Raw genomic sequence first — 15757 nt, 5'->3', positions numbered from 1 at the left:
CTGGGTGTATTTTGGTCTGTTTGGTAGAAGAAACTAGATCCCAAAATAGAGAAGAAAAACTTATATATACATACACACAAAAATTTAGTTGAATACAATGAAAGGAAGCCAAAAATGAAAAATACATATATAAACCATAAGTGTAGTATCGGTAAACTTGGTATTCACCAGAAATTCCTGCTGGTCTTCTGGGAGAGGGGCCTGTTGCAGATGCCCTGGTGTCTTTGTCTGGGTGGAATTGCACCGCCCTTGCCAGGGGGCCGGGCTCAGTGTATCCAGGTCCGGATTGCATTATGTAGTGCTGTTTTGCTTCTTAAAGGCATTCTGCAATGATGTGGGGGATGAAAATGGTATTGCCCCAATCTCTAGACCCAGAGCTGAAAGTTCATGCCTCCCACTCTTCAGTGAGCCGTCAAAGAAAAGTGGTCACTCTTGTCTCCTTGGCTTCCATGTGAACTCTGTGTTCACCCAGCCTGTGACCAACATTTTTATCTCAGGCACATGACCCTGATTCGAGTTTCCAAACTTATGGACTCTTGTGGCATGCACTCATACCACTCCCCCTGGTAGGGGGAGGGAGGAGGGTCTCCCTGGGGTTCTGCCTCTTGCTGGGGCCCCTGATCAGAGAACGGTCGCACAACTGCACAGCAGTTTGCGGTTTATGCCAACACCGAGCAGAAAGCCAGCGCCTGGACTCACTGTTTGTAAGCCGCTTCCTTGCTCTAATGCCTGGGAACTCTGCCACACTCAGGCACCCCTGTTCTTTTTGTGACCCTGGGGATCCTAAGACCGTGCTGTCTCACCTGGGATTCTACCCTGCTTCATCTCCTGAGCGCCTTTCAGGCAAACTTCTAAAAGTTCCGATTTTGTGCTCCGCTACTTATAAGACGTCCAGTTCCCCGCTTATGGAGGCTCTCTGCCCCCGTGGTTTATCTTGGGATATAATGCCTCAGATTCATGTCTCCACACCTCCTATCTTGGAAGAAGCGATCACTTTTCTATTTGTAGAATTGTAGCAATTCTTTTCTCAGATCTCTGGTTTATTTTGCAGGTTTTCAGAATGATTTGATAACCATCTAGCTGATTTTAAGGGACCAAAATCCCCTGAGGGAAACTAGGATCTCCTACTCCTCCACCACCTTACGTCTCTTGCTTACCACATCTTCCTTATTGGACGTTTGGGCTCTCTCCATAGTTTGGCTATTGTTGATAATGCTGCTAAGCCAGTTTTGAAAAGGTATAAAGGAGGTGATGGGGAAACTTGCCTTCTGTGTGTTGAGATATATTATAAAGCCATATAAACAAAAACATTGTTCCTCAGCAACTTACACTGAAGGGAGAGAACACAATGTTCAGAAATAAATATATGTATATATGAAAACTTGATATATAATAATGGTAGAATCACAGAACAATGTGGATAGAATGGGTTATTTACTAGATGCTTCTGGGAAAACCGGCTCATGACATTGGAGAAAGGTAAGTTACACCCTTTAACCTCAGTTCATATATAAAGTGGACCTGGTGGTCACTAAAGCCCTAAACATAAGCTATAAAAAAGCAAACAGAAGGAAAATACAAGGGAATGTTTTTGTAGATAAAAATATCAAGACCCAAATGCTAACCATATCATGAAAAAATTTACAGGTCTGAGTACAACAAAATAGTAGAAAAAAATCACAGATTCTGTTTGAAATATCTCATGAAAAATGTTAATAGTAAGGTGACTAGATGATAACTGCAATGTCTAAAACCTAGGAATTAATATCTAGACATACAAGGAACTCTGAAGGATAGCATTGGGAAGGAAATCATGAAACCCAAAAGAAAACAAGCAGAGGTTATCAATGGGTACTTTACAGAAGGGGCAAGACTAAAGAACCTGAGCAGTCACAAGCACTTATCCTGAACAGCCAGACAAATGCAAATTAAAACAAAAGCAACCCAAATCAGAGGGGTGGATCTTATCAAGTAGAGAGGAGACTGTGGGCCAGGTCCATAATGGGCATGGCACTAGGTAGAGGGGGCAAAAGCAGCTCAGGAACTGTCCACAGGAAAGTGGTAATTTAAATGTGGTACTGCAAACCGCAGAAACCTATACAGAAGTTAGAGGTAACAGAAGAGATGTACACAGAGTTGACAGAGACAGATTTAAAACAGAGATAAATGAAAGAGGAATAGAACAAAGTCTGCACATGGAATAATACCAGTACATAACTTTAAAACAGAATACACCAACCAATAGAATGTATTTTATAAGAACTTGACCTGTGTGAGAACACAGGTCTCAAATACATTACAACAGGTGCCTAGAACTGGTCTGGCAGAGAAAAGGAATGAGGAGTGAGAATCAGAAATAGCAGAACAGATGATATAAATCAAATTAAAAGTTCCTGCATGTACTAGTAATGACCACACTCTGCCCTAAAGGTCTGACACAAAAATTAAAAAGAAAAGGAAAGAAAAAATAAGCCAGAAAATCATTAGGATGCTAAATCAGCTTTAAATACTTTGTCCATTTAGCAAGGTTCAAGTACAGTGAATAGGGTCTGGTTACATATCGCATCTTCTGGGGTTAGTGTCACAGCTACGTGACCACAGAAAAGCCAATGTAACCAGGACTTTGTTTCCTTACCTACAAAATGAGGAGTAGGATTAGATAATCTAATCTCTGAGGTTGCTTCCAGTTCTTTCTAGAGTACCCATTCACAGTTCTTCACTAAAATTCAAACATTCCAATTTAAAATTAAATTATACAGATCTTTTCTCCTTTTATTTTGTTACTAATTTAGGCAAAGTCAACCCTTCTCCAATAAAAAACAAATTGAAATATTTAGGACTAGTAAAGTTCTCAGAACTATAAAAACAAAACACAGAATTTCACTATAAATCTCTTTTCAACATTAATTTTGTAGTGCTACTTCTTAGACACTATAGATCTACTAATGGTTTAAAAAGATTTATGAAGATGGCAGAGCTTACCAGTAACATAGAACTGATTCCCAAAACGTGCCTGTCCTACAAGAAAATGATGCATCTGAGAATACACAGTACCTTTCCAGCTGACACGAGGCCCCAGTTTTCTGTTTTGATCTTGTTCTTCTAACGGTGTCCTGTCCACTTGAATCCCAGAGTCTTCTCTACTTAAGGGCTGTTGATCATCTTCATCTTCACTGTCTTCAGACCAGTTCTGATTAAAAAGGGAAATACATCTTATCCTTAAGAGTGTATGGTGACTGGAGCTATTTAGATGAAATGATTAAGAAAATTTCAAAAAAAAAAAAGCAAAAACTACACCTAATGGCACTTTTTTCTAAATGTCTTGAAAGTTACTATGATAGCCTGGAATTATTTTTGGTGGCAAAACCCCCAAGATGAAAGGCTACTCCCTAAAGGATACTTACATTCATTCCATTCAACTTCCTAGTACTATTGATTCAGTGCAAAATCTTAATAAACCTTTAATAATAAACTACTCTAATTTAGTGAAGAGTATTCCTGTTTTAGTTAAATTGCTCTAGGGTGAAAGGAACCACAAAAATAATGTATCACTTGGCATATATTTATATGTTCAATAGCAAAACTATTGCTACTTACTGGTGTGTTTACATTTGGACCAAGGTCAATTTCTTCACCTTCCATCAAGTATTTTCCCCAGTCAAAATCATCTTTCTTTTCTAAAATATAACAGAAGAATTTCAACAGCTTTATCAAAAATATGTGGGGGGAAAAAAACCCCAAAACTGTAGGAAAAAAGTCTAACAAAACTCAAAATAAAAGGCACTCAGGAAATGACAAAGTTCAAAAATACTGAAACACTCAATAAATTGATATTCTAATACATTTTAAAATTTAACTTATCTTCAAAAGTGATTTTTTCTCTTTATATAATTGAAAGTAGTTTAACTTAAAGTCAGAACTTAAATTTTAAATGATTTGTAATTGCAATTGTATCCAAAGCAACAGAAATATTTTAGTTTCATAGATTTTTACAACTTTTTATAAAATGTCTGATAATTAAGCAATAAAACCAATTTCACTTTTGTTATATATTAAACATTTGGCAACGTACCCACTTCATCTCTTGGTGTTTCCACATAATTGCTGTTTGAAGGAGAATCAGATAGACACAGAAGAAGTGACAGTATGGAATAATGTGCATCTGTCTTTAAAACAAAAAATGAAGATATGAATCACTGAGGTTGGTGAGAGCTTTCAAAACTAGTTTAAGAAAAGATAACCCCATGTCAGTTATGTCCCCAATATTTTTTCTAGTTTGAGAAAACATGAATTTTATCTAAGTAAATCCTAATCTCTAAACCTTTTTTAGAGTTCAAATGTGTACATGTAAGGAACATGCCAAAAACGCGTTACCTGAATCATAATGAGGAATCGTCAGAAATACCAAAACTGAGGACAAGCTACCAAATAACTGGCCTGTGCTCTTAAAAAATGTCAAGGTTAAGGGGTGCCTGGGTGGCTCAGTCATAAGCGTCTGCCTTCGGCTCAGGTAATGATCCCAGGGTCCTGGGATCAAGCCCAGCATCGGGCTCTCTGCTCAGCGGGAAGCCTGCTTCTCCCTCTCCCACTCCCCCTGCTTGTGTTCCCTCTCTGTGTCTCTGTCAAATAAATATATAAAATCTTAAAAAAAAATGTCAAGGTCAAGAAAAAGAAAGCCTGAGGAACTATTCCAGATTAAAAAACACTGATTAGTGAACCTGAGCAAAGGATACACTGGAGTTCACTTACTATTCTTCAACTTTCTTTAAGTTAAAAAAAAAACAAAAAAACAAATTATATTTAAAAAACCATATTTGGGGTGCCTGGGTGGCTTAGCTGGTTAAGCATCCGACTCTTGATTTCGGCTCAGGTCATGATCTCAGTGTCGTGGGATTGGGACCGGTGTCTGGCTCCGCACTCGCTGCAGAGTCTGCTTGTCCCTCTTGCTCTGCTCCTCCCCCTACTTGCGCTATCTCTAAAATAAAAAAATAAAAATAAAATCTTAAAAAAAAAAAAAAATGTTTAAAAGTTACCAAAAAATAAAAATACCCCAAATGGGCTCAAGTCATAAACTATACTGGAAAGAAGAGATGGGTTAAATTCAAGGAAGGTAAGTCTCTAATGCCTAAAAACCAGGTGAGTTCTTCCTATTGTATGTTCTATACAAGTCTTCCACAACTTACAAGGGGGTTACATCCCAAGAAAGCCATTGTAAGTTGAAAATATTGTAACTCAAAAATGCATTTAATACACCTAACCTACTGAACATCATAGTTTGGCTTACCCTGTTTTGTTTTGTTTTTGTTTTTTTTAAGTAATCTCTACACCCAACATAAGGACTCGGGACCCCAAGATCAAAAGTCCCATGCTCTACCGACTGAGCCAGCCAGGCACCCCTGGCCTACCCTATGTTAAACATGCTCAGAACACCCATATTAGCCTATAGTTGGGTAAAATCATCTAAGGCAAAGCCTATTTAATATTAAAGTGCTGAATATCTCATGCAATTTATTGAATACTGTACTGAAGGTGAAAAACAGAATGGTTGTCCAGGTACAAAATGGCTGTAAGTGTACTGATTGTTTACCCTCATGAACACCTGGCTGACTGGGAGCTGTGGCTTGCTACCAGCGTCACCCAGAGAGTATCATACTGCATATCACTAACCTGAGGAAAGATCAAAGTCCAAAATCTGAATTTCCACTGAATATGAATTGCTTTTGTACCACTGTAAGTCAGGGACCATCTGTAGTACCTTATATATGTCTTCACAATGTTTATCATAATTATAATTAAATACTATTAAAAATCTGGGCAGTGATGATCATGTATTGTTTATTCTGTATTCCTACCACCTAGTATGATGCCAGGGACACAGTAAACACTTGCTAAACTTTCCTAGGAATGTTCAGGAAATATATCACTAATAAGACTTTAAGGAGCTGCCCTTTCTCTGATAATTTCTTACCTGCTTAGAAATGCCTGAAATTCCTTTAACAAAGAAAAGAATTTTTAATCCACAGAGAAAAGTGGAATAAAAAGTCTAAAATATAAGTACTTAAACACCTCCCACTATATCTATTATTTAGTAAGAATTGCTAGCATCAGATTTTTTTTTTTTATTTTGTGCACCTGAATAAGGTGAAAATTACCAATGACAGAGGAAGGAAGTGTGTACAGGGAAAGGGCACATACTGCACCCTTGCAAACCTCCCTACTTTGCCAAGGATTAGAACTATTGCCCTGTAGCAGTGTAGGGATGCACAAAAGCAACTCTTGGTCATGGGAGGAGGACCTGAATGATGCCATTTCCCTACTCCTATACACTGTTTATTTTTGAGTAACATCTATAAAGGAGCTTGACCCTGAGAAAACTCATTAATTGGGTTATCACTGAACTACAAATTAGCACTAATGGTCAAAACATAGCCTATCAACCAGCTATATATCATGCTTTCACCAAAATTACTAATTGTAGTAAAGAAAAAGAAGACTGCTTAGAATTAGGACTCTGGCACTTACATTTAGAAGATATGAACTATTTTACTTAACTTTAAAAATACAAGTTAACTTGGGGCACCTGGGTGGCTCAGTCGTTGGGCGTCTGCCTTCGGCTCAGGTCATGCTCCCAGGGTCTGGGATCGAGCCCCGCATCAGGCTCCCTGCTCGGCGGGAAGCCTGCTTCTCCCTCTCCCACTCCCTTGCTTGTGTTCCTGCTCTCACTAACTCTCTCTTTGTCAAATAAATAAATAAAATCTTTTAAATAAAAAAAAAATACAAGTTAATTTGTTTTTTATGCCATCTCTTTACATAAGAGATAAAGGTAAAGAGTTGGACTCTAGCTACCCATCAGCCACATGCCCCTAGTCTCTGTCTTCTGAGGCCCTGCATGGTCCCTGTTACTCTGCAGAAAGTCAATGAACACACATATATATATGTGAAAGAAGCAATCCCATGTGCTGTACATTATATCAGAGGTGGTCTTGAGTCTCAAAGGATATTTAAGGATTAACTTATACTCCACTTTCACATTCTTTGAAACTCAAAGCTACAAAGAACTAGAATTCATAGTTCCAGTGGGGTTTTATAAATATGTCAGTCTTTGCTTATTTTTCCAAGAATAACCACCCCAAATCTCTTTTGCCAAATATCATTCAGAGCCTGGAAATAGTGAACTGTCATTTACTGAGTAACTCCCATGGATAATATAAATCCCTAACTATTTATAATAGATAGTGTGGTTAGAGATACACTTCTGGCATGATGGAAGAAGTGGTCTTCAAAGCCTCTCCCCTAAAAGTAACTAAAAGCTGGACAAAATTGCCAGACAACCATTTCAGTGCTCTCAATGGAGCAAGGGCATACAAACGGTGAGAAGCATTTACTAATGAAAATGATCTCAGGGTGGAACTGTGTGAGTTTGTGGCATAATTGCCCAGAGCTATTTTCCTCCTCCTTCTAGCTTTATCACAGTTGTAGTTCAACCAGAAAACTAGCAGCTTTGCTTCTGTTGATGGAAGAGTCTCACTTGACTCAAAGAGCTGTCAGTTAAAGCAGCAAATGCAGTGGCAAGTGAAGTGGGGAGTCAGTGGTTGCAGTCCTGTGTGTGTTGAGCAGCAGGACAGCAAGCAGAACAGTTGAGGGTTTATCAGGAATTCCTGGAGGCACGACAGCCACACACGGCTTGCTTCAGCTCTCCATATGTCTTGGGTTGACTAGGCTGGACTGGAGTGGACCCAAACCAGCCATACATCCTTGGCTGATGGAACATGAGTTCATGCAACCAACACAAAATATAAGCCAGGACAGTCTTGAAAATGGCCTTAAGTATGAATGTACTTCTCAGTCCACACACAAATTAGATTAATACCCAAAGCTGACTTAATATCATATGTTATGAACTAAAAGTTTGTGTTCCTCTCAAATTCCTGTATTGAAACTCTAACCCCCAGTGTGATGGTATTTGCAGATGGGGCTTTCAGGAGGTTATTAATTCATAAGGGTGAAGCCCTGGTCCAATGGGATAAGAAGAGATACCAGAGAGCTCTGCCATGTGAAGACACAGAGAGAAGGTGGCCATCTATGAGCCAGACAGAGTCATAACCAGCAACTGAATCAGCCAGCACCTTAATCTTAGTCCTCCCAGACTCCACTACCATGAGAAAATAAATTTGTATTTTTAAGCTACCCAGTCTGTGGTATTTTATAATGGCAGCTCAAGTTAAGACCTCAGAGAATACAAAACAAAAAACCCATGATTATTGCAAAGGTACAGAAAGAGATTTGACAATATCCAACACTTAATCATGATAAAAACTCTCAACAGACTAGGAATAAAAGAGAACATCTTCAAACTGATAAAGGGCATCTATGAAAAATCTATAATTAATATCAAAATTAAGAGTTAAAACTGAAGCTTTTCCTCTAAGACTAGGAACAAGGAAAAAATGTCCACTCTCCTGTTCAGCACTGTATTGAAGCTTCTGGCCAGTGCAAAAAGCACAAAAACACTTCACACTGGAAAGGAAGAAGTCAAACTATCTTTGGAGATAACATGACCCTCAGTGTAGAAAATACTAAGGAATCCAGAAGAAAATTACTAGAATAAATGACTTTATCAAGGCTAACTACACAAAAATCAACATAAAAGTGAATTATATTTTTAAATGTTAGCAAAAAGCAAACTGCAAATGAAATTAAGAAGACAATTCCGCTCATAATAGCACCAAATAGAATAAAATATTTAGGAGTAAATATTAGAAATGAAATATCTGTACCTGGAAAAATAAAATTGCTGAGAAAAATAAAGATAATCTAAATAAATGAGAGTTCACACTCACGGATTTAATTATTTAATATTTAGATTTAATATTGGTAAGACTGTGTAGTAGTTTCCTTGGGCCACCATAACAAAATTCTACAAACTGCATGGCTTAAAACAAAAGGAATTTATTCTTTTTCAGTTCTTGGGGCTAGAAGTCTGAGATCAAGCCGTCAGCATGGACATGCTCAATTTGAAAGCTTGAGGGAAGAATCCTTCCTTGCCTCTTCCAGCTTCTGTGGTTGCCACAAATCCTAAGGGTTCCTTGATTTGCAGATGCATGGCTCCAATCTCTGCCTCCATTATAGCATGTTCACCCTGTGTGTATCTCTGTTCAAATTTCTATTGTCTTATAAGGATACCAATCACTGGATTAGCCAGTTTGACTTCATTTCAACTTGCTTACATTGTCAAAGACCCTATAATAAGGTCATATTCACAGATATCAGGAAATAGGACTTGAGAACATATCTTTTCTGGGGATACAATTCAAACGATGAGAGCAATACTTCCCAAGTGATCTACTTATTCAATGCAATCCCTGACAAAATCTGACAAGGCTTTTTATAGAAATTTAGCTAATCCTAAAATGTGCATGGAAGTTCAAAGGGTCTAGAATACACAAAACGGTTTTGAAAAAAGTTGCAGTACTTACATTACCTGATTCTAAAACTCACTGTAAAGCTACAATAAATGCAGTGTGGTATTTGTGTAAGAATAGGCATATAAATTAGTGACACAATTCAGAGTCCAGAAATAAATCCTTATATTTATGTCCAATTTGTTTTTGACAAAGTTGCCAAGACAATTCAATAGGTAAAGAATAGTTTTTTCAACAAATGGTGATGGGAAAATTGAATAGCTGAAGGTAAAAAAAAATTTAATTTAGATCCTTTCCTCATAACATTTACAACAATTAACTCATAATAAAACACAGATTGAAATGCAAGTGCTTAAACTGCTAGAAGAAAAGACAGGAAAAAAGTCTTTTAGCTTTGGATTAGGCAAAGAGTTCTTAAGATATGACCCCAAAAGCACAAGTCATAAAAGAAAGAAATAGATAAATGAACTTCATTAAAATGAAAAACTTTTTAACTTTAAAAAAACACCACTATGGAAATGAAAAGACAGGCTGGAGACTGGAAGAAAATATTTGTAAATCATTCTTCTGATAAAGTACTTGTATGAGAAATAAACAACTCTAATGACTCAGTAAGAAAACAAGCAGTCCAATTTCAAAATGGGAAAAGACTTTAAAAGACATCACTGAAAACATATAAATGGCTAAAAAGCACATGAAAAAATGCTCAACATCTTTAGTCATTAGGGAAATGTAAATCAAAACCAAAATGATGTATTACCACATATTCTCTAGGATGTCTATAATATAAAAGATAGATCAAAAACAAGTGTTGGCAAGGATGTAGAGAAACTGGAACCCTTATATATTGCTTGGGGGAATATAAAATGATATAGCCACTTTGGGAAATAATTTGGCAGTTTTTCAAAAGGTTGAACCTAAGCTTACCATATAAACCAGCAATTACACTCCTAGAAATCTGTCCAAAAAAGAGTGAAGAATTACGTTCACACACAGGTTCTACAAGAATGTTAATAGCAAGTTGATTTAGGAAAAGATGGCAGAGGAGTAGGGGACCCTATTCCAACTGGTCTCCAGATTTGAGCTGAATATCTACCAGAACACTCTGACCACCCACGAAATCAGCCTGAGATGTAAGAAGATAGATCTGGATCTCTATAAACAGAAGATCGCAGGTGGTTGGTTTCGAGGTACAAAGCAGGGAGCTGGGGTTCTGCTGACAGGTATCAGAGGATAAACGGCAGCGGGAGGGAGCCTGGCCATGGGGATCCTACACTGCCAGTGAGTGACAGCCTCCCGTACTGGGGACAGGGCACAGGTTCGCAGACTGGGAGCGGTGGGGAAAGGACTTTAGATGGAAACCAGAGTGGCGGGGTTGCGCGTGCTGGCAGTTTTAGAAGCACAAAGGGCAGAGATGTGCCCCCCCCCCCCGGAGGCAGGACTAGGAGCACTGCGAGGGGCACACAACCCACGACACTGCAGTTTATGGCAGCACAGACAGGAACGAACATAGTGTGGCCTGGAGTGCTCATTGAAGAATAGACTGGGATCTCTCTGCTCTGAGGCAGAGGGTTGGAAACAGTCTCTTCTGCTCTGACTCTCAGAAGAGACACGGTGGGCCACCAGGGAAAGTCGCCAGAGAACAGGGCCCCAAAAAACCGGTTCCCCCTGAGCCCATTCCCCGCCACAACGGGGCAGGGCAACTCTGCCCAAACAGGGTTGGCTGAGTAACAGTGCAGCAGGCCCCTCCTCCAGAAGACAGGCTGGGAAAACAAGAGGCCAGCAACCTAAGGTCCCTAGAAAACAGGTGCATCTTGCTTGGGTTGTGGTAATTTGGACTCTATACATTCCTTCAACCACCCATCAACAGAATGACTAGGAGGAGGAACCCCCAAAATAGGAGAGACTCAGAGATTATGACTTATGCTGCAGATTTACAAATGGATGCAGATATAACCAAGATGTCGGAGATGGAATTCAGGCTAGCAATTGTGAAGACAATAGCTAGAATGGAGAAATCAATTAATGGCAACATAGAGTCTCTAAGGGCAGAAATGAAAGCTGAATTGGCAGAACTTAAAAATGCTATCAATGAGGGCGCCTGGGTGGCTCAGTTGGTTGGGCAACTGTCTTCGGCTCAGGTCATGATCCTGGAGTCCTGGGATCGAGTCCCGCATCAGGCTCCCTGCTCGGCAGGGAGTCTGCTTCTCCCTCTGACCCTCCCCCCTCTCATGTGCTCTCTCTCTCAGTCTCTCTCTCTCAAATAAATAAATAAAATCTTTAAAAAAAAAATGCTATCAATGAGATCCAATCCAATCTAGATAATCTAACAGCTAGGGTAAGTGAGGCAGAAAAACAAATCAGGGACCTGGAAGACAATTTAATAGATAAAAAGGGAAAAGAGGAGGCCAGGGAAAAACAACTCAGAATCCATGAAAATGGAATCAGAGAAATAAGTGACACCATGAAGCGTTCCAATGTCAGAATTATTGGAATCCTGGAGGGAGTGGAGAGAGAGAGAGAGGACTAGAAGTTGTATTTGAGCAAATCGTAGCTGAGAACTTCCCTAATCTGGGGAATGAAACAAACATTCGTGTCCTAGAGGCAGAGAGGACCCCTCCCAAGATGAAGGAAATAGGCCAACACCCCGGCATGAAATAGTAAAACTTGCAAATCTTAGAACCAAGGAAACCATCTTAAGGGCAATTAGGGGGAAGAGATTCCTTACGTACAGAGGGAGGAACATCAGAATAATGTCAGACCTATCCACAGAGACCTGGCAAGCCAGAGAGGACTTGCAAGACATATTCAGGATACTAAACGAGAAGAACATGCAGCCAGGAATACTTTATCCGGCAGGCTGTCATTTAGAATGGATAGAGAGATGCAGAGCTTCCAAGACTGGCAGAAACTGAAAGAATATGTGACCACTAAGCTGGCCCTGCAGAAACATTAAGGGGGGTTCCTTAAAAGGAGAAAGACCCCAAGAGTGATATACAAACAGAAATTTACAAGGACAATCTATAAAAACAAGGTCTTCACAGGCAACATGACAATTAATTCATATCTTTTAATAATCACTCTCAACGTGAATGGCCTAAATGCTCCCATAAAACATCACAGGGTTGCAGACTGAATAAAAAGACAGGACCCACCCATACACTGTCTACAAGAGACTCACTTTGAACCTAAGATACATCCAGACTGAAAGTGAAGGGATGGAGATCCATCTTCCATGCCAGTGGACCTCAAAAGAAAGCTGGGGTAGCAATTCTTATATCAGACAAATTAGATTTTAAAATAAAGACTGTAGTTAGAGACACAGAAGGACACTATATCATTCTTTTTTTTTTTTTTTAAAGATTTTATTTATTTATTTGACAGGGAGAGAGATAGCGAGAGAGGGAACAGAAGCAGGGGGAGTGGGAGAGGGAGAAGCAGGCCTCCCGTGGAGCAGGGAGCCCAATGTGGGACTCGATCCCAGGACCCTGGGATCATGACCTGAGCCGAAGGCAGACGATTAACGACTGAGCCACCCAGACGCCCCAGGACACTATATCATTCTTAAAGGGTCTATCCAACAAGAAGATCTAACAATTGTAAACATCTATGCCCCCAACATGGGAGCAACCAACTATATAAGCCAACTATTAACCAAAATAGTCATATTGGTAACAATATGTTAATTGTAGGAGACCTCAATACTCCACTCTCAGCAATGGACAGATCATCTAAGCAGAAAATCAACAAGGAAACAAGAGCTTTGAATGACACACTGGACCAGATGGACCTCACAGATATATACAGAACATTCCGCCCTAAAACAACAGAATACTCATTCTTCTTGAGCACACATGGAACTTTCTCCAAAATAGACCACATACTGGGTCACAGATCAGGTCTCAACCGATACCAAAAGACTGAGATTATTCCCTGCATATTCTCAGACCACAATGTTTTAAAACTGGAACTCAATCAGAAGAAGAAATTTGGCAGAAATTCAAACACTTGGAAGCTAAAGACCACTCTGCTCAAAAATGTCTGGGTCAGGGGCGCCTGGGTGGCTCAGTCGTTAAGTGTCTGCCTTCGGCTCAGGTCATGATCCCAGGGTCCTGGGATCGAGCACCACATTGGGCTCTCTGCTCAGCGGGAAGCCTGCTTCTCCCTCTCCCACTCCCCCTGCTTATGTTCACTCTCTCGCTGTGTCTCTGTCAAATAAATAAATAAAATCTTTAGAAAAGAAATACTGCAGAAAAGAATGTTTGGGTCAACCAGGAAATCAAAGAAGAACTTAAACAATTCATGGAAACCAATGAGAACAAAAACACAACGTCCAAAACCTATGGGATACTGCAAAGGCATTCCTAAGGGGGAAATACATAGCCATCCAAGCCTCACTCAAAAAAACAGAAAAATCCCGAATTCACCAACTAACTCTACATCTTAAAGAACTAGAGAAAAAGCAACAAACGATGCCTAAGCCACGCATTAGAAGAGAAATAATTAAGATTAGAGCAGAGATCAATGAATTAGAAACCAGAAACACAGTAGATCAGATCAACGAAAACTAGAAGCTGGTTCTTTGAAAGAATAAGATCGATAAACCACTGGCCAGACTTATCCAAAAGAAAAGAGAAAGGATCCAAATTAATAAAATTATGAATGAAAGGGGAGAGATGATGACTAACACCAAGGAAATAGAAACAATTACTAGAAATTATTATCAACAACTATAGGCCAATAAGCTGAGCCATCTGGATGAAATGGAGGCCTTCCTGGAACCTATAAACTCCCAAGACTGAAACAGGAAGAAACTGACAACCTGAATAGGCCAATAACCAGTAACGAGATTGAAGCAGTGATCAAAAACCTCCCAAAAAATAAGAGTCCAGGGTTTGATGGATTCCCTGGGGAATTCTACCAAACATTCAAAAAAGAAATAATACCTATTCTACTGAAGCTGTTTCAAAAAACAGAAAAAGAAGGAAAACTTGCAAACTCATTCCATGAGGCCAGCATTACCTTAATCCCCAAACCAGGCAAAGACCCCATCAAAAAGGAGAATTTCAGACCGATATCCCTGATGAATATGGATTCCAAAATCCACAACAAAATCCTAGCTAATAGGATCCAACAATACATTAAAAGGATCATCCACCACGACCAAGTGGGATTTATCCCCCGGGTGCAAGGGTGGTTCAACATTCTCAAATCAATCAATGTGATAGAACACATTAATAAGAGGAGAGACAAGAACCATATGGTTCTCTCAATTGATGCAGAAAAAGCATTTGACAAAATACAGCATCCTTTCCTGATTAAAACTCTCCAGAGTATAGGGATAGAGGGAACATTCCTCAAGTTCATAAAATCCATCTCTGAAAAACCCACAACGAATATCATCCTCAATGGGGAAAAGCTGAGAGCCTTTCCCTTAAGATCAGGAACACGTCAAGGATGCCCACTCTCGCCACTATTGTTCAACATAGTACTAGAAGTCCTAGCAACAGCAATCAGACAACAAAAAGAAATAAAAGGTATTCGAATTGGCAAAGAAGAAGTCAAACTCTTTTCGCAGATGACGTGATACTTTATGTGGAAAACCCAAATCACTAGAACTCATACAGCAATTCAGTAATGTAGCAGGATACAAAATCAATGCACAGAAATCAGTTGCTTTCTTATACACTAACAACGCACCTGTAGAAAGAGAAATTAGAGAAATGATTCCATTCACGATAGCACCAAAAACCATAAGATACCTCGGAATAAACCTAACCAAAGAGGTAAAGGATCTACACTCTAGGAACTACAGAACGCTGATGAAAGAAATTGAAGAAGACACAAAAAGATGGAAAAATACTCAATGCTCATGGATCGGAAGAATAAACATTGTTAAAATGTCTATTCTACCCAGAGCAATCTATACCTTCAATGCCATCCCAATCAAAATTCCAATGACATTTTTCCCTCAAAGTGCTGGAACAAACAATCCTAAAATTTGTATGGAATCAGAAAAGACCCCGAATCACCAAGGAAATGTTGAAAAAGAAAAACAAAGCTGGGGGCGTCACGTTGCCCGATTTCAAACTATATTACAAAGCTGTGATCACCAAGACAGCATGGTACTGGCACAAAAACAGTCTTATAGACCAATGGAACAGAATAGAGAACCCAGATATGGACCCTCAACTCTATGGTCAAATAATCTTCGACAAAGCAGGAAAAACATGCAATAGAAAAAAAGACAGTCTCTTCAATAAATGGTGCTGGGAAAACTGGACAGCCACATGCAAAAGAATGAAACTTGACCATTCTCTAACACCATACACAAA

At 39.3% G+C, this 15757-nt stretch overlaps 1 protein-coding gene across 4 annotated transcripts in view; it reads right to left on the bottom strand.

Moving 5' to 3' along the window:
* Window positions 1-15757, bottom strand: part of TUBGCP5 (tubulin gamma complex associated protein 5) — a 113567-nt gene that overhangs the window by 90855 nt on the left and 6955 nt on the right. For all 4 annotated transcript variants that reach the window (XM_035023898.1, XM_035023897.1, XM_035023899.1 and 1 more), the window contains exons 4-6: window positions 4073-4166; window positions 3598-3677; window positions 3055-3190 (exon numbers count right to left, since the gene is read on the bottom strand). In XM_035023898.1, coding sequence (XP_034879789.1) covers window positions 3055-3190; window positions 3598-3677; window positions 4073-4166 — 310 coding nt within the window. The remainder of the gene's footprint in view (window positions 1-3054; window positions 3191-3597; window positions 3678-4072; window positions 4167-15757) is intronic.

This window comes from Mirounga leonina, unplaced genomic scaffold, assembly GCF_011800145.1.
Source record: "Mirounga leonina isolate KUSES-001 unplaced genomic scaffold, KU_Mleo_1.0 Mir_178, whole genome shotgun sequence".
Classification (NCBI taxonomy): Eukaryota; Metazoa; Chordata; class Mammalia; order Carnivora; family Phocidae; genus Mirounga; species Mirounga leonina.
This window is presented reverse-complemented; position numbering and strand designations above follow the sequence as displayed.